The 25841-nt window shown below is 49.0% G+C and overlaps 2 protein-coding genes across 6 annotated transcripts in view; one reads left to right on the top strand and one right to left on the bottom strand.

Moving 5' to 3' along the window:
• The window catches only part of Ctbp2 (C-terminal binding protein 2), a 127899-nt gene extending 104527 nt beyond the window's left edge, over window positions 1–23372 (bottom strand). For 2 of the 5 annotated variants that reach the window (XM_040752706.1, XM_040752728.1), the window contains exons 1-2: window positions 23239–23372; window positions 22711–22920 (exon numbers count right to left, since the gene is read on the bottom strand). The gene's annotated coding sequence lies outside the window, so the exon portion shown is untranslated. Of the gene's footprint in view, window positions 1–22271; window positions 22584–22710; window positions 22981–23238 lie in introns of those variants that run through there. The other 3 variants (XM_040752714.1, XM_040752722.1, XM_040752732.1) reach the window with 3 other exon arrangements.
• LOC121133947 (translation initiation factor IF-2-like) lies at window positions 22566–25117 on the top strand. The gene is made up of 3 exons (XM_040731252.1): window positions 22566–22767; window positions 23076–23440; window positions 23547–25117. The coding sequence occupies exons 1-3, from the start codon at window positions 22566–22568 to the stop codon at window positions 24090–24092; spliced, it is 1113 nt and encodes a 370-aa protein (XP_040587186.1). The 3' UTR covers window positions 24093–25117.
• The last annotated feature ends 724 nt before the right edge of the window (window positions 25118–25841 follow it).

Genomic DNA, 25841 nt, shown 5'->3' with positions numbered 1-25841 from the left:
TACATCTGTGTATCAGGTAGAGGTAAAACAATCAGTTATGCATTTAGACTCAGGATCTCATATATATGCAAAGATCTCATGGGAAGGGGAGCTGGAGAGATGGCTCAGTGGTTAAGAGCACTAGCTGCTCTTGTTTGTTGTTTGTTTTTTGAGACAAGGTTTCTCTGCATCTCAGAGATCTGCCAACCTCTGTTGGCATTAAAGACACACACTACCGCCGGGCGTTGGTGGCGTGCGCCTTTAATCCCAGCACTTGGGAGGTAGAGGCAGGTGGATCTCTGTGAGTTCGAGGCCAGCCTGGTCTACAAAGCTGAGTTCCAGGACAGCCTCCAAAACAATACAGAGAAACCCTGTCTCGAAAAACCAAAAAAAAAAAAAAAAAAAAGCACACACTACCTTAGCATGGCATATAAAAAGTAAATCTTTGGGTGGGCGGTAGTGGCGTCCTTAGCATTTGGGTGGCAGAGGCAGATGGATCTCTGTGAGTTTGAGGCTAGCCTGGTCTACATGGCATGTGCCAGGATAGGCTCCAAAGCTACACAAAGAAGCCCTGTTTAAAAAAAAAAAAGAAATGTGAGTTCGAGGCCATCCTGGTCTACAAAGCGAGTTCCAGGAAAGCCTCCAAAACAATACAGAGAAACCCTGCCTCGAAACCCCCCCAAAAAAAAAAGAGAAAAAAGTGAACTTTTATTCACCCTATTGGTTCTGTTCCTCCAGAGATCTTTAATTAATACACCTTGCATCAGATGGGCAATGGTGCTACTTTAATCCCAGCCCTTGGGAGACAGCCAAGTTTGAGGCCAGCCTAGTCTACAAAGTGAGGTCTAGGACAACCGGGACTGTTGCACAGAAAAGCCCTGGGGGGAGTGGGGAGCACCAAACAATAGAATCTCATTATGTATAGGCAAATATTCCCAAAATTTGAAAACTCCAAAATAAAATGAAACACTCCTAATCCAAAGCATTTCAGATGAAAGGTACTCAATCTGTGACTACGGGGGAACACACCAAATGCATTTCCACCTCCCTCAAAGGAAGCTCATTCATAAATAGTAACTGGTGTTGTTTCTTAATGAACATCTCTAACAAGAGGCCTTTTTGAAAATGTTCTTTTCAGCCCGGCGGTGGTGGCGCACGCCTTTAATCCCAGCACTGGGGAGGCAGAGGCAGGCGGATCTCTGTGAGTTCGAGGCCAGGCTGGACCGACAGCCTCCAAAACAATACAGAGACACCCTGTCTCGTAAGACGAAAAAAAGAAAAAAGAAAGTGTTCTTTTCAGTGACTGCATCATGTAACACACCATTGGTTTTCTCCACTGTAGACTCACTGGGAGGGAAATTGTAGCTCAAGCTCAAGCACAGAGCAGGCACTGGGCACTTCCCTGATGAACACAGTGAGCAAGGCTGTCTCCCCTCCTCCAAGAAGCCAGCTGGGGTTTTCCAATTCAGGAACACTACTCAAAGGTGGAGACAGGACAGCCTGTGTTCAGGCCACCACCAGCCACCCTGTGGCTGCTCAACCCCTCCCTGCAGCTTTTTCTTCCACAGGACAAGGATTCTGACTGATGAGGTCTGTGGGCTGCTTCCTGTTGGTGATGAGGGCTCTTAACAAGTTTACCAATGTTCTTCATGCCAGCAAGCACTTTCCTCCTTGCGCTTATTTTTAAAGAGCTTGTTGAAGGTATTGTTTAAAAAAAAAAAGATGCATGTACCTGTGAACCCATTGCCACAACTGTGGTGATAACCAGATCCCTCTCCAAAAGCTCCCAACTGCTGACCCTTGTGTGTATATTCAATCAAAATTCAGTGTTCAACTTGTCCTATAGGAAACCCCAACTTTCAGGCTGTCCAAGGATGGAGGAGAGAATGACCTCTCATGCTAAGACCTGGGGAGAAGCAGCCTTCTGCTCAGAGTCTAGCAGATCACTTGTATTAATAGTCCTTGTCCCATGGCCCTGGAATCTTTGAGGTATGTGCCATATCCACCTTTTAGCTGCTAATTCAGGTTCCCCTTCAGCTTACACTTTCAGGCTCCCAACCCAGAATACTGTTAGCAAGAGTCTATGTCTCCATAGACACCTCAGGTGACCACCCTAAAGAACCCAAAGATATACAGGCACTGCAGGAGGCCGGGTCACTTTTGGTCTCAGCTTCCACACATTTAAGGGAACACTGGGTCAGTGAGAACTAGCCACTCAGACCTGGGCTGGTCTGATTAATGTTACGAAGGGAAATGATGGTTCCAGCAACAGCCAGTAATTTAATACATGCAGTGATTCCCCACTTAATCGTCTTAAAAATTCATAGCCAGGCAGTGGTGGCACATGCCTTAACATCAGCATTTAGGAGGCAGAGACAGGAGATCTCTCTCTGAGTTCAAGACCAGCCTGGTCTACAGATCTGGTTCCAGTACAGAGAAACCCTGCCTTGAATAACAAAACAAAAACAACAAACCAGAGACGTTTCATGCTTCCCAAACAGATGGAATAATATATTAAAAACTACCAAGAAAGAAAGTGGTTTTATTCTACTTACATCCCAGAGTGTAACAGGGCAAGTGGTCTCACTGTGCAGGCTTCCTCCAATGAGGAAGGGCAGACTCCTTTCTCCTCCTTAAAAATGGCCTCATATACACACGGACCAGTGATATAGGGGCTTAGGACTGGACACTCCATACTCTACTACCTAATGGATCAATGTGGCTGACCTTCCCCACCTGGGAAGTTCTCCAGTTCACTGGGCTTCTCACAAACCACACTCTTGGACCACAGGAAGGCAGCTGGCCCAGCTGGCCTCTACCTTCAACAAACAAATCATGACCAAGAGCCTCCCTGGGAGTCCTGGGAACACAAGCAGCCCCAGCGCTGTGAGCATTGCACCATCCAGCTATCTCCAAGACCAAGAGGGGATGAAGCAGCCAGTGTCCTGGCGATCGCTTGCAGGTCCCTCTGGACCTGGAGCTGTGGCAGACAGAACAGACAGACAAGTGTCCCCAGGCCCTTCCAAGAGGGGCTGGCAGGACACCATGGAGAGGCTGTGGAAAGGCAGTGAGCAGCTGTTTTGTCCCCCCTCCCCCAGTCCAAAGATCATGGCATGGCCTTAGATGCACCAGGCCCTCAAGGGTGAGAACCCAGAACTGCTCATCTGAGATGGGAGGGTGCTTTGAGGTGACAGGTGGCTTAATGTGGCACATAAGAGTTGGGTTTCAGTGATTGGCTTTTAATACTAGCTGTATAGAATGAGCCAAAGTCTGGCAGGGCACCAGTGGGAGGTCACCCAGACATGGCCATCTGCTGTGCCTGGGCTACCCTTGTGGGCACTCGCACGATCCTTAGTCATTACAAAGGACCCAGAAACTTCCAGCCTCTTGCATGAATGTCTACCAACTTCTATTAACTTCCTAAGCCTTTCTACTAACAAAAAGAAGTGACTTGGCTCAGCAAGATGGCTCACTGGGTAAGGGCACTTGATTGAAGCCAAGCCTAGCTACCTTAGTTCAATCCCAGAACCCAGAGAGTGGAAGGCAAGAACTGAGTCCTGAAAGTTATCTTCTGACCTCCACGTCTGCAGGAAGGCATCAGGGAAGCAGAGTTATTTCCCAAAGCACAGAACTGTTTTACAACCAAGTGATTTATCTCATTTTGCAAAATTTGCAGAATTGCAAGCTACAAGTGAGTTCTACTCTCTACAAGTATATCTACATGACACTGCAGGGAGCTGGCACCCTTTAAAAAAGTGAGTAAGAGCAAAGACTTTGTGGAATAAACCATAAAGCTCATTAACTAGGCAGTGGCCTTGCATTCTGGCCCTACAAGCATCTACCCCCGGGTCCTTGGAAAGCACTGAAGGAGAACCCAACCACAGAAGCAGGGGTTTGGAAAATACTTCTTCCGCAGATTTACAGTGATGCTACAAACAACACAGTGAGGGAAAATCTTTTGGCTACCTCTGGTAATTTCATGGCCAGGGAAATGAGAAAAGACCTCCACCCCCAACCCCGAAAGTTACTTTCCGTATCAGCTCTAACCTCATCACAGCTCTTACCCATCACAGGCTCTTTTCAGCCTCACTACAAACCCAGTGGTGTCTAAGCAGGAAGAAACAGCCCCATTCCTTTGTTGGTCCAAGTTACTCAAGAAACCTCAAAAAGGGGATTGTACTTGTGTGTGACTTACATCAGGACCCAGAATCCAACTCTGTCCCTCCCATGGACATGTAGAAAAAGCACTCATGAGACAAACCAGCAGCCCCTGAGATACCTGAGGGGAAGTTCTCAGAGGTCAACCCTCTTGGTAGGACACAAGGGGACCATAGGATGAGTTTGGGCTTAGCCACACACCACACCCTCTCTACTCTGAAGGTCCTCCCTGATCTGAGACACAGATCAAAAGGCCCAGAACAGCACCTGGCACACAGCAGTCCTCTTTTAGAAGACATTACAGTCAGTACCCAACGACCAGGGACCTGGCCAACGTACACAAGTCAGCCACCACCTGACAGCTAGAAAACCCTAGAATCCTGTGCCACACGATCCAACCGCTGTTCCAGAAGCAAAATGGCCAAAAAGTGGCACAGCCTCCCAGGGATTCGCTACACATGAGCACCATACCAGTCGCTCCTGGGATTTCAGATGCCTCGCACTTGTAAGTAAGAAGACACCTTAAGTACAGTGAGTCAAAAGACAAGTTCACCTTCTCTGCCCATCCCACCACTGCCACCCGTGCATGCCAGTGCTCTTCCTGTCTGCACGCCAGTATCCTGTGAGTTCACGGATTCATTTTCCCAGGCACAGCAATGGCTTCTATATGCAATAACTTCAGCTGGGTTCGGTAGCACTCAGGAGGCAGAGGCAGAAAGAGATGTTTGAGTGTGAGGGCAGCCAGAGCTACACAGTGAGACCCTGTGATGTAGTCCAGGCTGTCTGTCAAACTTGCTATGCAGCTGAGGGCTGACCCTTCTGCCTCCATCTCCCAAGAACTGCAATTACAAGCATGTGCCAAGCTTCCTGGTGTTTATGTGGTGCTGGGGATGGAACCCAGAGCTTCACACATACTAAGCAAGCACTTTATCAGTCGGGCTACATTCCCAGACCCTGAAGATAATAACCTCTCAACAGCCCACCAACATCTTCAAATGAAGCAAAACTCCCAGACATCCCTTCTCTCCAGACTCATCCTTCCCAATGCCCCTTACTACAGAGATTGAGACAACAAGGGAACACTCACTCAACCCTGCATGAAACTGAAACCACAATGCCTGGGAGGTGGGGTTTGGCCCAGCTTCCCCAGCAAATACCTGGGAGCACACAAAGGAATGATGCACCTAGCCACAATACTGCAGAAAACAACCAAATGTCCTTCTCTCCCAGGGGGCCCACCCACTACAGCTCTGGGCCTGGGGATGACCCAACCTCTCCGTTCCAATTCCAGCTGACCCTGAAGCTCCAGGCCCTCCTGGAACTACAGCATACAGTAGGAACTCTACCTGATTTTAACAAAGAAGTAACCTGATGTGACACCTCACTTTGGACATCTATTTCTATCTGATTTTCTAAATTACAAAGCTCTTCCAAATTGCTTAAAGACAGATCCTCCAGCGATGTCTAACTGTTTAATTGGGAACTGTACTAAATGTAATGAGACTGTCTAAAACTACAATATTGCTTATGGGAGTACCTCTGCTCATGCATCGGCTTTATTTTGCACTTAATCTCTATTAAGATGTCTGTATGAGAACAGATAGGTGTGCTAGGCTTCATAAACACCATAAATGACAGTCATTGTTTTGGAAGAACAAAAGCAGCACCCAAAGGAAGTTGGTGGGTCCCAAAGACTCCACTTTCCACATATTCAAGCAGACTATTCCCTTGCATCCCTTTGGGTGCCCCTAGTGTACCCAAGCTTCATCAGTAAGCCAGGCCACAAGAGTTCAGGTCATGGCTACAACAGCTCTCACAGTCACAGCTGCACGATACTCCAAAAGCGCCTCAGAAAGCAGTTACCCCCCACTACAAGTGAGGCTGCTCTGTCCAAGGTCCCAGTCACCTTCTACCCAAGCAAACTGAAGTCCCTTATGCTATCCCTCATCTGAAGATACCTATGAACATCCTTCAAGTTCAGTTCATTCCAACCCACCCATGAATTTAGGAAATTACCACTAGAGATTCAACTGGATAAACTCACGCGCACACGCACTTCAAATTTGCACTTACCCATGCATAGACTCACACACACTACCTAAGAACACAGCCACTCTTTATACAGCTTGGCTCCAGTAGAGATCCCACCTCACTTTGTCCAGAACTGTGAGGCGATCAATCCACATGGCTTTGACAAGGTGGAAAGGGAGAAATAACCACCATCTCTTACTGTGTCAAACAGAGTTGTTAGTAAAAATAAATAAGCCAATGGGTGACAAGGCATTTGTACAAACAGAAAACAAGGTAGGGGCTAGAGAAACTACTCAGTGGTCAGGAGCACTGGCTGCTCTTCCAGGACCTGTGTTTAATTCATATGGTGTTTCCTAGCCATCCATATCCCCAGTTCTAGGGGATCAAATAGGCATGCACATGGTGTACACACATGCAGGCAGGCAAAACATTCATTCACAATACATAAATCTTTTTTTAAGATTTATTTATTACATATACAGTGTTCTGCCTACATGCTAGAAGAGGGCACCAGATTGAGTTGTAGATGGTTGTGAGCCATCATGTGGTTGCTGGGAATTGAACTCAAGACCCCTGGAAGAGCAGTCAGTGCTCTTAACCTCTGAGCCATCTCTCCAGCCCCCACAATACATAAATCTTTGAAAGAAGAAAAGGAGGTAGGGTGTTGTAATTCCAGCATTTAGAAGGTTGAAAATCAACTTCAGTTAAATATTTAATTAAATAAAAGGCCAGCATGAGATCTTGTAAGTAGGTAGGTAGGTAGAGAAGGGAGGGAAGGAGGGAAGGATCAACCAGCCTTGGAAACACTAATGATGAAAACAGGATTCGCATCACTTGATCATACAAAGCCTCAGTAGTTAAGACTAAGCCAGGAGGGTAATTCGAAGTCTACAAGAGACTATCCTGGGCCACACAGTGAGCCTCCAATAAATAAATAAATAAATAGATAAAATAAGTTTCTACAAAATGCATCCACTGTCATTTCTTTCTTCCCTGTTTTGAGGCCGGATTTCTCTGTGTAGCTCAGGCTGGCCTTGAACTCAGATATTCGCTTGTTTCTGTCTCCTGTGCTGGGATGTCACCCTTAAAACAGAAGACATTGTTGCCAAATCTGCTTAGTGCCTGCTATTATTACCAAATAGTGCTGTCTGCAAGGGTAGATTAAGGTAGATTTGGTTTTTTTTGTAGAGGTGAAAGCGTCTATAATCCATGAATGTTAGTTAATGCTCATATCAGCTAGTACTAAGCATATTAGCTTCCTCATAAGGTACGGAAACTCTTAGCTCTAATCCCAGGGGAAAGCATTCAGGCAGGAAGACTGACTCAAGTTCCAAGCCAGTCTGGGCTAGAAAGACCCTGTTTCAAAACAAACAAGCTGACTTCATGAATCCATCTTTGACAGCAATATTCACGGTACACTTCTTCACCAAGCCAAGTCTTCAAAGGCTTCTTTCCTTGCTGGCATGCTATGACATGACTCTTAGTGCAGGCTCATCTGAATAAACACTGCTGCGCACAGACACAGTTCAATGTCTAAGTCTACCTTCACATGGAACCAGTCCCAAGAGTAACAGACACAGACACAGACACACACACACACACACACACACACACACACACACACACACACACACACTTCCTCTCAAGTTCCTAGGAATGTCTGGTGATGTTCTAAATGCTTTTTAACAAGACAGAAAGGCACAAATACATGTTTCAAATTTCAAATGTATTCATTCAATCTGGGGGTTAGTCAAGCTATATAAATCCTTCTTTCAACCACGTTTGCATGCCAAATGTTCAATAACCAGACTCAAGTGTGTGGGTGTAGCAATGGGGGAGTGGTTTGTGTTTAAAGTAAGACAGACTGTGTGGTTGGCAGATTCTGGGCTGACTACAGGGAGAACCACCTGGAGGAGTTTGCTAAAAATACAGATGTTGGGGTTTGTCCAACATGATGTCGCATAGGACCCAGGAGACAGACTCCTAGAAGGGGTGCCCTGGGGATCCCCTGCTCTGGCAGCCAGCTTCTCTGGAACTACCCAGTCATCAGGTCCACCCTGGGGACTACAGTAGTCACTCATGTGAAAACCACCAAAACCACAGTCAGTTTCTTAACCGAGCATGCATAGGTCAACCTGGAAAGCAAGAGCTCCTTGGTTAAAGAATACTGGCACTCACCCAGGGAACCTCTCTGTGTTCCTGGGAGACCCCTAACTCCACCCCTATGCCAGTTTGCAATGCTGAGAGAGCAGCGATCTAGAATACTACATGAAACTCAAGCAAAGCAGGTTAAAAAGACAACTTATCATTCTCAGTTCTATTAATGCTGTTGTAACTTCATTACTCCCTCTGGGGCTACCACCAAAACCACAGTAGCAATAGAACCAAGTATGCAAATGACACAGCTATCAACATATGGGTTTACCTACCTTCTCATCATCTGCTAAAGGACCTTTCTACTCACAAATGACCATCCATCCATCCATCCATCATCCATCCATCATCCATCCATCATCCATCCATCATCCATCCATCATCCATCCATCATCCATCCATCATCCATCCATCCATCCTTGTACTACAGACCCCAGTTTTCAAAGGGCATCTTTAAGGACTATCTCCAAATTTAATTTTGAATGGCATGAACTGAGCACAAAGAAATTGCTGGTCCATGAAATGGCCAGACAGACCTCCTTGGAGGTAATAGTGTCTTCCACATTGGCACATGCTCACAGCCTTACTACTCATACCTGGAACCTGATGGGTAGCACAGAGGCGTGGCACTGCCTAGAGGGAGCAGCTCATGCTTAAACTAGAATCAGCCTTGTGATTCAGGAAGCTGAGGCAGGCAGTTCAAGAGTTCAAGGCCAGACTGGGCGATGCAGCAAGACTCTGTCTTAAAAACAAATAAACAAACATACATATACAACAAAAAAGAGAGAGAAAGAAAAAAGGATTAAAGCTGAATGAAATCTCACTTCTCACTCAATAAAGACACATGCATGCTCAGCCTGGTTCTAGTACATGGATAGAGACCCTGGGTTTGAAGGGCCTGGATCAGAAACCTGCTTAGACATGCAAAGCCGCTACCCCCACTGAATCGGATCCAGTTACCAAAGCTCTTCTTCACCAACCAAGAACTCACTACCATGTAGCAAGCATAGGACCCAAACAAGATTCCATGAGGCAATCACCTGCCCTCCCATGAGCAGCATAGACCCTCCTGCCTAGAAACCAGGGAAATTTTAAGCTAGTAAAGGCCAGTCCACAAGGGAAGGGAGAGAAGAGGTCTTTTCTCCCCTGCCCATGTAATGGGAGCTAGACCCCCAGGGGAAACAACCAAACCCTGGGCCATTTATCTCAGCAGGTCCCACCTGTCTCAAGTAGCTGGACCAAGCACAGCCCCCAGGGTGACTGGCCACCAGGGAGGGCAGCCAATTTTTTTTCCTTCCATGGAAAAGGAATAGGTTTCCAATAACACATGAATATTTTACTAGGCATTTCTTGGACTTAACAAATACACAGTAACATGCCACTGTCTAAAAACATCTTTTAACATTTCTTTAGTTCATTCACTTTGGGCCTAGGAACCAATGAGAAGCAAACCTAACCCAGTGTCCTTCCCTAAAGTCACTGCATAGTCCCAGTATACTTTTTAATGGCCCCTAGTCAGTCTTGGAGCTCGTGGATTCTCTCCAGTGTTCCAGATCCTTCCACACCCTGGATGTCTGATGGGGACCCTTCAACACCCACCCACTTTGAAGGGCACAATGGGCTTCCTAAGCACAAGAGTGTCAGGTTTATTTTACCATAGATTTTTTTTTAATTTAAAAATCCAGTATCAGTCCATTCTGAGCACTTATGAACATTACCTCTTGGGATCTTGTAACGTACCTCTAGTCTACATACTCAAACTGAAGCCCTTATAACAGGTAAATTGTAAATGCAGAGAGGGTTCAAGCATTTTCCATCCATTCTTTGCCATACAGTCCACAACAGTCTAGCCCTGTGTATCTTGATGCTTCTAACTTCATTCTTAGAAGGGTGTCTCTCCTATCTAACCGATATCTCCTGGAGGAAGTTAAACCATCCTACTAGCTCAGTGGTTCTCAACCTTCCTAATGCTTCGACCCTTTAATATAGCTCTCATGTTGGTGACTTCCAATCATAAAATTTTCGCTGCTACCTCATAAATGTAATTTTGCTAGTGATGTAAATATTTCTGGAGATAGGTTTGTCAAAAGGGGCCTTGTACTAGAAATCTTCCTTACCTCAACACAGTACAAGCCTCCCCCCACCACTCTTTTGCTCTGCACGTGGGCTGCTGGGTCCCTACAGCAGAGTTTATAAATCACCAGCTTGAAAACCTCCTGGAGTGCAGCTTCAAGCCTGACCCTACTCTTGACGACAGGAGTTGGGAAGTTTCTTTCTAAGCTTCCTTTTGGGATAAGAGTTACAAACTTACACTTTCAGCTCACAGGCCTAACTGTCATGCATGAACAGAGCCCAACCAACCAGGAATCACTATATCCCTGTGATCCTTGTACACAAAAACACAGCTATAAGTGGCCGGGCGGTGGTGGAGCATGCCTTTATTCCCAGCACTCTGGAGGCAGGCGAATCTCTTGAGTTCCAGACCAGCCAGCCTGGTCTACAAGAGCTAGGTCCAGGACAGCCCCCAAAGCCAGAGAAACCCTGTCTCGAAAAACAAAACAAAACAAAAAAATTCCCAGTCATTAAGGGAAAAAACAAAAACAGAAGTAACCTCAAGTGAGTTTGTGAGAGTACCTGCGGTACACCTGACCAGCTTGGAAAGGAATGACCCACTAGTCCAGCATACTCATCAGGAAGAGACTCACATTCTTTCTTCTTTGCTGTTTTTTTTGTTGTTGTTGTTTGGTTTTGGAGACAGGGTTTCTCTGTATTAATAGCCTTGGCTGCCCTGGAACTTGCTGGAACTAGGCTGGTTTCAAACTCATGAGATCTGACTGCCTTTGCCTCTGGAATGCTGGGATTAAAGATGTTCTTAATTCTCCATTTAGTTGAGAAATGAAAGGATGCTTCCTGGCAAGGGTGAGAGGTAGGGGTAGGGGTATCCATCCAAGTCAAAAGAGCTGTGAAAGACCAAAGAAAACAAATGCAACTGCACACGCGGGATGGGAAGACTACATACTCAGGAGACCAGGATGACCCTCAGTGGTTAAAGCCAACACAGGTTACCCCTCCAACTGGCCTCCTCTGTGTGAGGTAAAGCACAATGGAGACCTGCTTGAAAAGTGGGGGAAGGGAGGACCTAAGCTAGACAGTAATACAATCATTACCCAAGATGGAGCAGGGCCAGGACACCAGGGCAAACAAGAGTAATTTGTTAAGAGACACCTTCCAGCATGTTGTCCTGAGTCAGGGTCGAACCTACTGTGTCCCCAGCCCCCACTCATACCCCCAGGCTCATACCCCTCCTCAGCATAACTAAAGGGATTTTCCCAGCTCACAGGCCCGCACCTGTTCTCGACAGGGAAGGAAGGGTTACAGAGCAGGAAGGTACTACTCTTTTGATGGGAGCCTGTTTTTCAGGAAAATCCCCACCATGTGGGGACCTTAGGCCCAGAGCTCCTGCCCTGGGTGCCTTTGAGCTGAGTTAATCACCACAGGGGCAGGGCTGGATTTTTAAGGACACACCCAACTTCGTGCCATTCCCTTTCAGTACTGATCGCCACTTTGAAAAGAAGACTAATCCTTTTGTTCTGGAGAATTCACTCAAATTCCTTGCTAAGGCCAGTGTTACACAAATGCAAGGCTATAATCTAGAACTTCCTTGAAAGGAAGTTTTTACTGGTTTTACAGGAGTTGAGCTGGAACACCATCCCATCCTCCTTAGAGGGGTACCCTGCCCAGCTTCCAAATACCTATGTACAGAAATTGAGAAACAGTAGGGTATAGGGTTCACCCCACTGGTGCCACCCCCCAAGGGAGGGGCACTGAGATAAGACCACGGTATCCCAGCCTACAAAGTGGAAATTCAAGTCGTAACTACTTAAAGGGTGGTGCCTGTCCTTCAGCACTAGGAGCTGTCCATGTATTCATGGGGGGTCATGCATCTTTAGGAGAGTGGGGCATACAGGTCAGCAGTGGGTCTGCAATCCCGGAAATTCTTTCCACACAGCCAGCCAGAAGCTTCCAGAGATCTCAGCTCTGAATAGTCTCTTTAAAATTACAATGAAGAGTGGTTGGAGAGATGACTCCATGGTTAAGATCACTGACTTGCTCTTTTAGAGGATCTGGGTTCAATTCCCAGAACTCCAGTTCCAGGAGGTCAGATGCCCCCTGGCCTCTGCATGCACAGACTTTCATGCAGGCAAAAATACATATACATGAAATAAAAATAAATGTTATTTTTACAGTACAGAAGACTGAGAGTAGCTAGAACCCAAACTACTCAGCAGACTGAGGCTGCAGAGTGAATTTAAGGTCAACCTGAAAATCTAAGAAAGAAAAACAATGAGATACAGCTCATTGTGCTTACCTAGCTTGTGAAACCCTAGGCTCGATCTCCAGTACAAAGTGCCATGAACCTACCAGCAGGTGGTGATGCACACTTACACACTCTTGATTCCCTTTTCTCCCACCCCACCCCCATGCACACACAAATGTATTTTAAAATGTTTTTAAATGCAATAAACTTTTTTTTGTTTGCAATAAACTTTTAAAGGAGAGACTGCAAGAAGCACTCCTTGGTTTAGACTGTGCTTTGGAGCCTGTCCTGGAACAGTTCTGCAGACCAGGCTGGCCTCGAACTCACAGAGATCCACCTGCCTCTCTCTGCCTCACGAGTGCTGGGATTAAGTGTGCCACCAATGCCCTGCTAAGACTGTGCCACTCTAAACAAAAAGATCACCCAAAGGACAAAATGAAAACAGGCTGAACTTCTCAAAGCACCATGAGCTCCAGGAAACCTGTGTGGTGGAGGTAGGGTTGAAGTCTGTCTGGATGCTGGAAGAACGTAGAATCTGCTCCTTCCCTCTGCTCTGATGGCAGAGAGCAAAGGGGGGTGAGAGGAGGCTCCACCCAGGGAAAAGGCCCTCCAATCAGGAAATGTGAATTTTCCACACTTCGGGTCCCAGCTCTGTGGGCAGATCATAGGAGGCAAGTCACCTGTCAGCCATCAATTCCACCTTGGGACAATCATTCCACCTTGGGACAATCAAAGGCTAGTGTAAACCAGTCACAGCCAGATAGATACTAGTGAGGACTCAACAGTAACTAATTGTTACTTTATCAAAAGTAACAATGCTGCAAGGAGTTCTGAAATTATGAATAAAGTCTACAAAGACAAAAGGTAAAACGTTCTGATTGTTTAACCATGGAGAACCACCAATTCAAAAATCTAGATCCTGCTACCCCTTAATAATGCCCAGGCACCTCCAGACATAAGCCCCAGGCCCCAGGAAACACCCCATCTGTTGGGGTAATCGGTAGAAGGCCTGGGTCTGGCTACCTGTGTCAAGCTCTGTGGCCCGGTTTATAGGAACAAATAAAAGAGCACTGAAAAACCCAGCAATCCCGTCCCGTTGTTAAGTATAATGCCCCTGTGGTCCTTTCGCCCTCGGGGGGGGGTCTATCAAGACACCTCCCAGAAGACTCCAGGCCATTAAAAGGCCAGGATCACTGTGCGCAGAAGCAGTTAGGGTCCTGCCAGGCACCAAGCTAATCTGAGCTGAAGGTGGGGGCAACTTGACTGTCCTCGTACCTCGTAGTTTCAAGTCACCTCGCAGCTTCCTCCCAGACACGGAGTCAGTTAGTGAAAGGGAAACCTGCAGGAGGACGGAAGTGGGGGCAGGGAAGCAGGGGTCCATTTCCATCACCTAAAGACTTCCCTGCTGGTCGGATTAGCAACTGAAAAGGCGAGGGAAAAGGGAGTTTTCCCAGTGTCCGGAGCCCCCCCAAGGACGCACAGATAGGCGGGCGGGGCTGCCAGGTGCGCGTACCCCAGGGACAAGCAGCCCACCCCACCTGTATGCGATTCAGGCCCAAGGATCCCAGAAAGTCGAGTTTTGAAAATGCCTTCTCCCTCTTCCCCGGGGTTCCTAGCCAGAGCCCGCCCCCTCCCAGGGGCGGGGCCAGGTGTGGCGGAGACCTTCCTCTCAGACTCAACCTCTTCCCAGCCTGGAAGGTCGCGCGGGACACCGGAAGTCGTCCTGGTGTCCGGCTGGGCAGTAGGCAGAGGGTCCTGGGTGGCCAATCCACCTCGCCAACTCTGCACTGCAACAACTAGGGGAAGAGAAAAACAGCCCCTTCATGACTTGGAGGAAGCAACTCGGTATTTGTTTCTCGAAAACAAACAGGAATTACTTATTTACCCAACTCGCAGGAACCTCGTGAAGATTAATGGCTGTGAACTGTTTTTAAGATAAAAATACATTCCAAGATCTTACTTGTAGACACTCATATATGCATATGGATGTCTGATGCACTCTATCACTCTTCCCAAGTGACTTTCATCACCAGATCTGAGAGCAACTGAGAAAGCGATGGATGCTCTCCAGACCGTATCTGACCACGGCACCCACCCGAGCCACCTGCTCCAGTCTCCCCCAAAAGGGCAAGCAAGCTATCCAGCCAGCGGTGCGGTGGTATAACACCTGGAGAAGGCAGGGAAAATAAAACTGAAAATAGCGGCCATCCACTACACTAGGAAAGAAAATGAAACGGCACTTCCAAAGGAATCCTATTAGGCTCGGCCTCCACCTGGGTCTCTGTGGAAACATGTAGCCAAACCCGAGAGGAGGAGCCCACCTAGTTTTGTCCAATCGGGCATGGCAGCTCCAACAAGCGCTCCCCCCACCCCACTTCGGGGAACTAGCTCGGTTCCTGAGTAATGCCAGGCCACGTGATCGCCGAGGGCACTGTTGGGCAGAAGATGGGAGTTGGGGGTTCAGAATGTTAACCTCTTTCCTTTAACCATCCCAGAGACTTGGTTTTAAGGGCTCTCTGGGCCCTACTCACCTGTAAAGACACCAGTGTGTGCGAGGCATTACCCCCACCTCTCCTCGGGCCAAACTGGGCAGAAACTAGCAGTGGAGAAGCACACTGTTTGGACTCCTGGACAGATCACACTAAAATCCTCCATCAGCAATAGAATAATCACAACTAGGTAGGGTTCATTTAAAGGGAAGGAGCAGGGAACCCTCTCCCAGCCACTCATTTTCACCTGCTCCTCCTACCCCTCCCAGGACTCACTCTCTTCTTAGCTCTAAGATCAGGTATAATTAATACACTTCCAGGGTTTATTAAGCCCGTTTGCGCCCATAAGGCAATGTTTTGCTAGCCTCTATATTAAGGTGGTTTTTCTTATTTAACTGTCACAGGAACAAGAAGAACAAAGTATCCCATTAAGTCATGGACTAGGTCTCTTAGTTCCTTCAGACAAACTTCCTAGGACTCCATGACTCCAATAACGAAGTTTTTGTTTGTCCTGAGCTTGGTGAGATAGCCTGAGGCCAAATTTCAAATAGGATGGGGGCAGAACCACAATGAGGATGAACTTACAAGGGCTGAGGAGGCCTGGTGCTGTATTCCACATTCTTGTAGGGCCTCGCTGTGCTCCAATAATAATACACTGAGCTACTCACTACTGCTCTCTCTTAGCAGAGTCTTCAAACCAGGCAATTTAAATCATAATTCGGGATGATGCAATGCAAGAATCACACTTCTGATCAGAATCCAGAAAAATGCAATATCATAAACCAGGTGTGACCAGGAACAAATTCAAATCTAGTCTGTGCTACGTGAGCCCAAACCCTCCCCCCAAAACAAAAAGTTACATAGTATAAATGTCTGTTCCCTCTTTTAGTTTACAAATGGAAAGGGTTTTTGTAAGTATAATGAATGAAAAGCACCTCCCTCTCTTTATCAGGGCTTTTCCTGTCCACCAGAGGCCAAGGCAAACCTAGTTACCAGGTATTCAAGGTTAACACTCTGAACACCAAGCAGCTTGTGGGGGATGGGGAAGAAAATTCTATTATTACCTAGGACAGAAGTCATAATACCTATAAAACCAACATGACTGCTTGCCCCATTAGTCAGAATCCAACCATTTTATCACAGTTTCTATGAAATTCAAGTCCACTCTAGCAGTCATCTGTTAAATCTAAGTTAGGTGCACAGTTATAGCAGAGCATTTCTAAGCACCCACTAGAGACCTAGCTAGGGATGGACGGAAACTGCCAAGGGGCCTCAAAGTTATGACTGCGCATTGCTAAATACCAAACAGAAGCAACCCTGGGAATAGACAATTATCCACATGATTCCAGTTTGGATGGAGGCTTTTTTAGAAGGTATCAGGGATGACTGTCACTTGAGAATAAGGGTTTGAGAATGAAGACTCAAAAGACCTTTTCAGAAAGAATAGCAGGAACCACCAACAGGCCCTCCAGTGACTATTCCTAAAGGCACAGCAGAGGCACAGGGAGGAATTAAAAACAAACACAGTTCCTTCCCGGGACTTCAGTTGTCTCAGAATCTGGCATATACATTGTTCTCCTATATCAAATTTGAAGGGGGGGGGGGCAGAAAAGGTTTGTATTCTGTGTTTTTCTCGGAAAAGCTTCTATTTTGCTCTTGTACTCTTTCCTAAAAAAGAATGCAGATTGCTAAGAAGCCAAAGCATGCATTCCCTAGGAGTCCAGCAAGACCACCTTCTAAGAAAAACTCAGGAAGGGAAGCTGGCCAAATTTCCATGCCTGACCAAGGCGGATGAATGCCAGGCTGGTTCCCATCCCCATTCTGTTCTCCTGCAGAAGGCAAAACTGCCCCTTGGCTCCCATTGTCAACATTCCACACAAACAATGCCTGGCTCTCTCACCATTGTACATTCTATATTCATCTGTGAATCCCCCCTCTTCCACACAATGTGCAAAGCCCTTCTTTTCACAGGAGAGGTTCTGAATGCCCAAGTACAGCCATAATTTAGGCCTTCAACGTTAATAATGACATCTAAAAGCAAACTCCAGATTAGGCCCAAACATTCATTTGTGACCATCATTAGCACCAAATTGATGGCTTTTGGATACTTTTCATTAAATCATGATCAAAAGAGCCACTGAAAACCTTTAAAAATGGTTCTGAAGTTTTTTGGCCACTATTAAATATAATTTTCTAAACTCAAGAGATAGGCTTTAAAAAAACCTTTCATAACTCTATGACACATATTCCATTAAATCCAGACAAGAATAAAAATTAACTTCAAAAGATGGAGATGGGGAAAGCCTCAAATTTTCCCTACTTCCTATGAGGGCTGTAACTTGTAAGTTGCAGCCAAAATAAATTAGGACATGCTTACCAGCTATAAAGGTTAAGGTGTTCCACCTGGTCAACACACCTAAAAGGTATTCATCAAGTATACCTGTACCCCCAAAACTGTTCAGCACACATAGGCCTCTTGAGCATTTCTGAGTTACTCCATCCACAGAAGGACTGTTAGTAAGATACCGAAGATTGCCGGGCGGTGGTGGTGCACGCCTTTAATACCAGCACTCCGGAAGCAGATGCAGGTGGATCTCTGTGAGTTCGAGACTGGGCTGGACCGATAGCCTCCAAAACAATACAGAGAAACCCTGTCTCATAAAACCAAAAAAAAAAAAAAAAAAAGATACCCAAGATTTCACCAAAAGGTGTCACCTCTGTTAAGTACAAAGCCTTCTTTGTGAAGGGGTCAAACTACACTATTTTTTCTTTCTTGGGAAGTAAGGTTTCTCTGTGTAGTCTTGGCTGTCCTGGAACTCCATCTGTAGATCTGGTTGACCTTGACTCCATTTGCCCCTGAGTACTGAGATTAAAGGCGTACACGACCATCGCCCAGCTCCTTATGTTTTTCTTTAAAGACTACAAAATTGTGTTCCACAGTCTATGATGGAACTGTTGCCACCTGGACACGGAAGTATTAACTGAGTTGTTCACAGCCAGCAGGACTGTAAATGTCCCTTCCCAACCATGTGCTGTTTCTTGTGCCCTGCATCAGGCACCTGGGACACGTGGCTGCAGCTTCCAGCTGATAGAAAAATTATTAACAGAGGGACTTAGACTGAACTCACATACATTATGATGACAGCTCCTCTATACTGAAATGACAGTGGTAAAAAATGACAACTAGGGCCACCATTCTACTAATAAACTCTAAAAAATTTTTTCCATTTAGGAAAAGCACTGAGTGGGGGGGGGGGATGATAACTTTGTCCTCGAAAATGATTCATGCCAGGGTCATGTTATGTTGTTGGCAAATGACATTGCCTGCTACAATGCAGCAGGAGCCCTCCTTGAAAGGTGTTCTTTTGGAGGATGTCCTTTTCTGTTCTTTAATAAGTCAATAAGAAAGGCAGGATGTGCCAGGCGGTGGTGGTGCACGCCTTTAATCCCAGCACTTGGGAGGCAGAGGCAGGCGGATCTCTGTGATCACAGTTCCAGGACAGCCTCCAAAACAATACAGAGAAACCCTTGTCTCAAAAACAAACAAACAAACAAACAAAAAAAACAAAACAAAAAAAAGGCAGGATGTGAGCTGGGTGGTGATGGCACACACCTTTATTCCCAGCACTCAGGAGGCAGGCGGATCTCTGTGAGTTCCAAACCAGCCTGGTCTACAAGAGCTAGCTCCAGGACAGCCTCCAAAGCCACAGAGAAACCATGCCTCGACCCCCCACCAAAAAAAACAGAAAGAAAGGCAGGATGTGGTAGCACCCCCCCCAAAAAAAACAGAAAGAAAGGCAGGATGTGGTAGCACAAGCCTTTAATCTTGTAAATGGGGGAACAGAAGCTGGCAGATCTCTGGGTTCTAGACCAGCTTGGTCTACATAGTGAGTTCCAGAATAGCCAGGGCTATGTAGAGACCCAGTCTCCAAAAGAAAATAACAACAAAAAGGGTTAACAAAACATGCCACCCTGGACTCACTTTCCTTCACTATTTTAAAACTTTCCAATGACAATATTTTTTTTAATTCAGTCTGCTGCTGGTTCAGTATACCCAACGTTTCCTGACTGCTTTCTCAGAACACGGAAAATGGTACATGTTCATTTTCCTAGTTTGTTGTTTCCATGCTTGTTCTTCTAATTCAGTTTTTCTTTAAAACACTTTCTAGACTTACAGGAGTAGATTTTCTGTTTTTCAAGTTAAGAGTGAAGTTATTGATTATTCCCTGAAAGGGTAACGGATGGAGTAGTTAATAATTATCCCACTAGCAAGTTTTACTGTTTCATCTTGTGTACAAAAGCCAGATTAACAATACCAAGGAAAGCAAACGACTCAGCAGGGACAGGAACAGGTGTGCCCGAGTCTTAAAAGGCTAAAATATTTCACAAAGTATGTCACTGGTGCTTTTTTCCCCCAGTGGCAGTGTTTGTTTGGATTTTTTTTTTTTGGTGAATGAACTTTTTTTTTAACTTTCTCAACTCTGAAGTGACACTTTTGCATTTTACAGACATTTCCTCACTTAAGTTGAGGACTAAATCCCACACATAAATTGCAACTCAAGCTTAGAAAGGAAATGTATTTGAGGGACAAAGGTTTTTTTTTAAATCACAGCTAAGAAAAGGTAACTCACCCTGCCCCTCCCCCACAAGAACACCCATTCAAGGGCCAGTTTCAAAGCTTCCCAGTGAAACCGTAAATAACTCACGTGGTAGTAGCTCCCCTCAGCAGGGCACACCACACCGCCCTCTCCTCTCCCTTATTAACGTGCCATTACAAGGTGTGGGGGGTGGATATATTCCTTCAGTTTAAGTATCTCCCCAAACAAGAAACCAAAACACACCTCGTCAGGTTCGGAACTAGCTCCAAACCTGAGATCTTTTAATTCCCTCTAATAGCTGCTTTCCACAGAGACGTACCCAGGCCGGGTCCCTTACCCCTGGGGCACAGAAAAACCAATCAGTGTCATAAATCCCCCTAGCTTTCAACCCTCTCTCTTGAACTGGGGCTGGTGGGGGGAGGGGCGACCCAACATCAACACTTACACTAAACCCCTCAATGCTCTACAGAAATATGCTGGCTTATTTCCTTTGTTTGGTCATGTTATACTTGATCAAGTGTGAACGATTAGACCGGTTTCATTAAAGGCGAGTACATTCACGGCTAGCATTCAACTTCAATGGCGACTATAAGCATATTTTGCAAGAGGGAGGACCTGCTTCTTGCTTGAAACCTACCAGCTCATTAACTTTTCTTTGGGGGGCTATAAAAAGGGCACTGGGGTTTTTTTTCAGGAGTGTGTTAGAGCCAAACAAAAGGATATTCAATGTTCCAACTTTAAGATACAGTTGCTATTTAAAAAAAAAAAGGAAACCTTGTTTTAACATTAAAGTTGCTGCGGCTAAAAATGTTGAATTAGCATTTAAAATATTACTTTGTAATTGCTGTTAAGAAGTACTCTTTGAAATAAAGTGATTACAAAAGTGATTACAAAAGCAAGATCCTTTTTAAACCCCATTACTCAAGATGTAAAAGATTCTGAAAAACGTCTGAAACCAGAATTCTCCGAAGTAAATGAAAACTAGTTCTTTGAGAATCTATCTAAAGGCAAACAGCAGCCCCAGGAGCCGAACGCGAGGTAAAATTTAAACTGTCTTTGAACACAGCACGAGGAGAGAAGGCGGTATCTCCTTGGAAAAGAGGTCCCACGGTTGATGCACCCGTCAAAGTTACAAAGCAGAACCACTTTTGTAACCCCTCTACCCCAATACAATGTTCCCTCAAAAACCACCCACCTCAGATAGAAATACACACGACCCAAAGAATCGCAAATAAAGGAGTTTAGCATTTTAAATTTCCAATGCATCAAGTTCTCTTTCCTACCCTTCAAGCCACTCGCAAACAAGGACTCTCTAAGAAGTTCCCACTTCTGATTTTTAAAGAAAAGAAGGCAAATATCCAGGAAGGTCCGTTTCCCCGAGGTTGGGAGCCTGGAGTGGCAACGTAGGCCATTACCAGCAGCCTCCAAGCACGCAGGGATTACACGAAATATTCCCCCGCTTCCCTACAAAATCCCAAACCTAGGGATACCCTGGAGCCAACCGCTGTTTGGGCCGCCTCTAGGAAAAGTAGGGGGTGGGGGCTGGGCAGGGGTACCACAAACACGCGCTCGCTCTCACCCTCGGTGTCCGCCACCATGGTCTCCAGCGGAAAGCAAGCCACCGGAGGGAGTGTGTGCGCGCGAGTGTGTGCCCGCGGTGACCGCGCCAAGCTCTCGGGCCCGCGGCCTCCGAGCCCCTGGGCGCAGCATGAGCTGTAAGCGACCGGCCACGCCGCGGGGCCTCCCGCAGGAGCAAGGCCTGGGCGCGCCGACACTCCCGCGCTGCCCAGCCCCAGTCGCCCGAGGCACTGGGGAGGGCGCGAGCTGGAGAAGAAAGGCTCTTCCCGCGGGTCGGTCCGGCTCCGCGGAGCACACCAGTAACAGGGAGGCGAATGCGGCCACCCGGCCGTACCCACGCCACGCTGGGTCCCTGATGCCCAAGGCGCGCCCCAACCAGCCCCTTCTACCAAACTTTCTTTTTTGCTTCGCCCCACCCGAAAAGTGCGGCCAGGGTGAGGGCGCCGAGGACAGTCGGCGGAGGGAGAGGAGGAAGTGGTGCCCGCGGGAGCGCGGCCGGGCAGAGGAAATGCCCGCGCCGCCCGCCCCCGCCCTTACAGCCCGCCCTGGCCCCCCGCCCCGCCGCGACTTTGGCGGGCCGAGCCCCGCGCGCCACTGGCGGCGGCGGCGGCAGATGTGGCCCCGACTGCCCCAAGGAGCCAACAATGCCGGGCCGGCAAAACAAAAGGGATCCGCTTCGCCTCCTTCCCGGTCTCTCAGTTACACTCTCGGGAACCGCACGGGGTCCCGGGTCGACAGGGGCCGCGCCCCCAGGGGCCCCGAGCCACGCGCGCCCCGACTTGTCCCCGGCGACCCCGTCCTCTCCTCCCCCCACCCCCGCCCGCCCGCCCGCCCGCCTCACAGGCGCAAGGCCTGCCGCACCCCGGTACGCTCGGACTCCTGGTCCCCAGGGATCCGGTCGTATTGTCCCCGCGGCGCGCCGCGCGCTCGTCCAAGATCGCCAGCGGCCCCCGCGCGCCTACCCACCCGGCTCCAGGAGCAAGCCGGGGGCGCCTAGGAAACCGTCTCCAGACGCCGCCGCCGCTGCCCTCCGGACGCCGCTGCGCTCCGGGTTTTTCTTTCCTTTTTTTTTCCAGTCCTGATGGGAAGGAAGGTGACCGCCTACTTCGCATTCATCAACTCTCATCACAACAAAAATCCTGGCGCAAAGGGCGGCTAGCTGGCGCAATCGGTGGCGAGGGGCGGCGAGCGATGACCCCCAGTCTTGCGTCCACCCCCGGGCGCAGCGTGTGAACACGGGGCCGGGGGCGCTGACCAAAGATGTCCTCGGATGCCGGCCCGGTGTCCTTCGCCCTCCTCCTCCCGGAGTGGCGCAGTGAGGCGCGGGCACGGCGCCCCAGCCAGCGGCCGCAGGTGAGGCGGGGGCGGCAGCAGTCCCAGCCCTCCCCGAGGACCCTCCTCTTACCTCGCCTTGGGTCGCCGGCTTCCACGGAGAAGGGCGCCCACCCGGGAGGCGGCAGCGGTAGCGGCGGCTCCCGCCCCTCCCACCCCACCCGGCGGCGGCGGCGGTGGTGGTGGCACTGGCGGTGAGGCCCCCCCTCAGCGCGGCATGGCTCCCAGCTCGGTCTCCCGCTCCTCTGCCGCCGCTGGCTCCTCTGGGCAGCTCCCGAGCCACCTTAAAATGACACACGCACACAGAGACACACACACAAAAACTTAATCTCTCCAGCTCCGCGCCCCACCCCCTCCCGCCCTCCCCTCCCTTCCTTTCCCTTCCCTTCCCTCCCTTCCTTCCCTTCCCTTCCTCCTCCTCCTCCCGTCGCCGCCGAGCCTCTTCCTACTTCCCCACCCACCCCACCCCCTTCCCCCGCCCACCGGCTCCCGATCCCCCCCCCCCATCCCGGCCGCGCGCCCTCTCGCCAGCCCTGCGGCCAGGCGGGGGCTGCGCTGGGGGTCCCCGGCCCGAGCCCGCGCCGCACCGCACCGCGCTCACCCCCCAGAGGATGCTGGCTGCAACTTGGATCCGGGGAGGGAAGGTCCTAGAAGCCGAGCGCCTCCCGGCTATTTGCTCTTCTTTATTTGTTTTCTCCTCCCGGAAAGGAGGAGGAAAGCGCAGAGAAAAGGAAAGGGAAGGACGGAAGCGGCGCGGGCCGCTGCTCCGGTGCCCTCTGGCTGCGCAGGAGGCGGGAGGCGAGGTGAGGGTCCCCGCTCGCTCACTCGCTTTTTTTTTTCTTTCAAAGGCGGGGTCTCTCTTTGCAAACCAATGACACAACCCCACATGGTCCGGTCTCGCCCCTACAGATACTTCTCACTACAAATCGGCTCTCTCCAGGGATTAGCGGCAACGCGAAAGTGCACACTGGCGCTGCGGGCAGCCGAGAGGGCCGGGCAAGGCAGGCACTCCCCAGCCCAGCCCCATGCCACCCTGGAGGCTGTGGGGAGGCGCGGGGGTCCCGAAACCGGTGCGGTGACTCCACCCGCCCTCGCCTTCCTTCCTCCTCCGCCCCTTCCACGTGGGGCCCGCCACGTGGGGAGACGCGAGCTCCAGCGGGCCTGGCCACGATCCCCCGGGTCGCCCCGGCTCGTAGGGCCCCACCACGCCCGCGCTGCAGACCTGCCCTCTACTCGGCCCCGAGGCTCCAACTTCCTCCTGGGCCCTGCGCAGGCCACCGGTGCCGTCCCAGGCCCGCGAGGTCAGGCGCGGGCCGGCCACAGGGGGCACTTGCGTTCCCCGATCCCAGATCCGGGAGACCGTACCGGCTGCGGGTGCGCGCGGAGACTGTTCTGTGTGCTGGAACTTGCCGCGGTGTGTTCGCTGTGAGAAGCCAAATGTTTTTCCACATTTAAAGTCTGGATAGCTCTGAGGCTATTTTGAAAGCCTTACCTTGGGTCGGGTCCCCAGCCTCTGTGAGGCCTTGGGGGCCCGAGGGTCACTTACGTGGTGCCCTTTCATGAATCCACTAGTGTCTCGGTGTTCTGGGATTGGAATCTGGACTCCCAACGACGATGGGCCACTTCGGGCCGCGCGAGACTAGACAGCATCTGGGCTGGATTCTTTGGCCATGACCTGCGACATCCGAGCGCTGTCCCCGGAAAGGAGCCAGCTTCTTGCGCCCAGGGCCTCCCAAGCTTACTAACCAGACTTTAGGTGCCCGGCTTCTAAGGACCCCAGGGGCGCTGAGCAGTGCCCTTGGGTGCAATTGTTTTTAAATCTTTTTGGGTGCTAGAGACTTGAGATGTTGGGCTGTATGATCGAGAGGAGGGGTCTAATATCACGACTTTGAAGGTCACAGAGACTGCCATTCAGAGAGCCACTTTGCATGGTGTGGCCTTCTACAGACTGGAGAAATTTATAGCCGGCATGGGCCGCGTGAGGCCTCCGAGCCCCTGAACCCATCGCTGTGCGTTCTGGAGAGCACTTTATCTGGCCTGTTTGCTAAAGTGCACACCCAGATGCCGCCCGCAAGACCTGCGATGTGGGGTTTCTATGATGATCGTTTTATAGTCAAACTGGTTTTAAAATAGTTTACCAATTTTTCTGAATGGCAACGCGGGAACGGACCCTCTCAAACACAATATGATAGTTTTTACGTACCCCTAATAGGCCTGGGGCTGCTCAGTCACGAAGTAGCTCACCATCCTGATTTCTCTGAGAGAATTCACAGGTGTGCGTCCACCCCTGACCCCTCCATCTTCCAGGGCTTTGTGTTCTCATGGATTCCTCTAAATAGTTCACTGCTTCCCCAGAAGCTTCACTCCAAGGTCGTGGGGCCGAAGACCTGCTTGTAAACTGACTTTGTCGCATACCCCAGACTCCTGTGCCACCAGTTCCTGTTTTATGAGTTCCTTGGTCCTAAACTATGGTAGTGAGAGCTTCTTTGTGTCTCAAATCTTTGCTCTTCGTGATCCTCTATTACCAAAAGACCACAGCCAGCAGGCTTTTCCTATTACTTGTTCAGCTTTCCTCCGGTGTAAATTTTTTTTTTTTTTTTTTTGGTTTTTCGAGACAGGGTTTCTCTGTGGCTTTGGAAGCTGTCCTGGAACTAGCTCTTGTAAACCAGGCTGGCCTCGAACTCACAGAGATCCGCCTGCCTCTGCCTCCCAAGTGCTGGGATTAAAGGCGTGCGCCACCAACGCCCGGCCCCCTCCGGTGTAATTTTGAGTTCCACTTTAGAAAAATACTATGATGGGCCCTGCAGGGTGACTCACCCGGTAACGATGCTGTCAAGCCCGAGGATCTGAGTTCAATCCCCAACACCGAGGAACGGTAAGAGTGGACTAAGTTGTCCTCAGACCCTTGCACATGTATCACACATCACACAACCAATAAGAAAACACCCGCAGCCGGGCGGTGGTGGCGCACGCCTTTAATCCCAGCACTCGGGAGGCAGAGGCAGGCGGATCTCTGTGAGTTCGAGACCAGCCTGGTCTACAAGAGCTAATTCCAGGCCAGCCTCCAAAGCCACAGAGAAACCCTGTCTCGAAAAACCGAAAAAAAAAAAAAAAAGAAAACACCACCCTCTTATGAACTCAGAACTAGAAAGTATCTCTAAGTTCTGCCTGACAGCCTGCATTTTAACAGAGGGCAGAACACTG

The sequence above is a fragment of the Mesocricetus auratus genome, unplaced genomic scaffold, assembly GCF_017639785.1.
Source record: "Mesocricetus auratus isolate SY011 unplaced genomic scaffold, BCM_Maur_2.0 Super-Scaffold_4256, whole genome shotgun sequence".
Lineage (NCBI taxonomy): Eukaryota > Metazoa > Chordata > Mammalia > Rodentia > Cricetidae > Mesocricetus > Mesocricetus auratus.
Note: the sequence above shows the minus strand (reverse complement) of the source record. Positions and strands in the feature narration are given on the sequence as shown.

What these genes read in the sequence shown, in the direction of transcription:
- LOC121133947 (XM_040731252.1), top strand. Translation starts at nt 22,566, where the DNA reads ATGTCCTCGGATGCCGGCCCGGTGTCCTTCGCCCTCCTCCTCCCGGAG. An exon ending in CCACCCGGGAGGCGGCAGCG is followed by an intron (nt 22,768 to 23,075) that starts GTAGCGGCGGCT and finishes GTCGCCGCCGAG; the next exon opens with CCTCTTCCTACTTCCCCACC. An exon ending in CGCAGGAGGCGGGAGGCGAG is followed by an intron (nt 23,441 to 23,546) that starts GTGAGGGTCCCC and finishes TCGCCCCTACAG; the next exon opens with ATACTTCTCACTACAAATCG.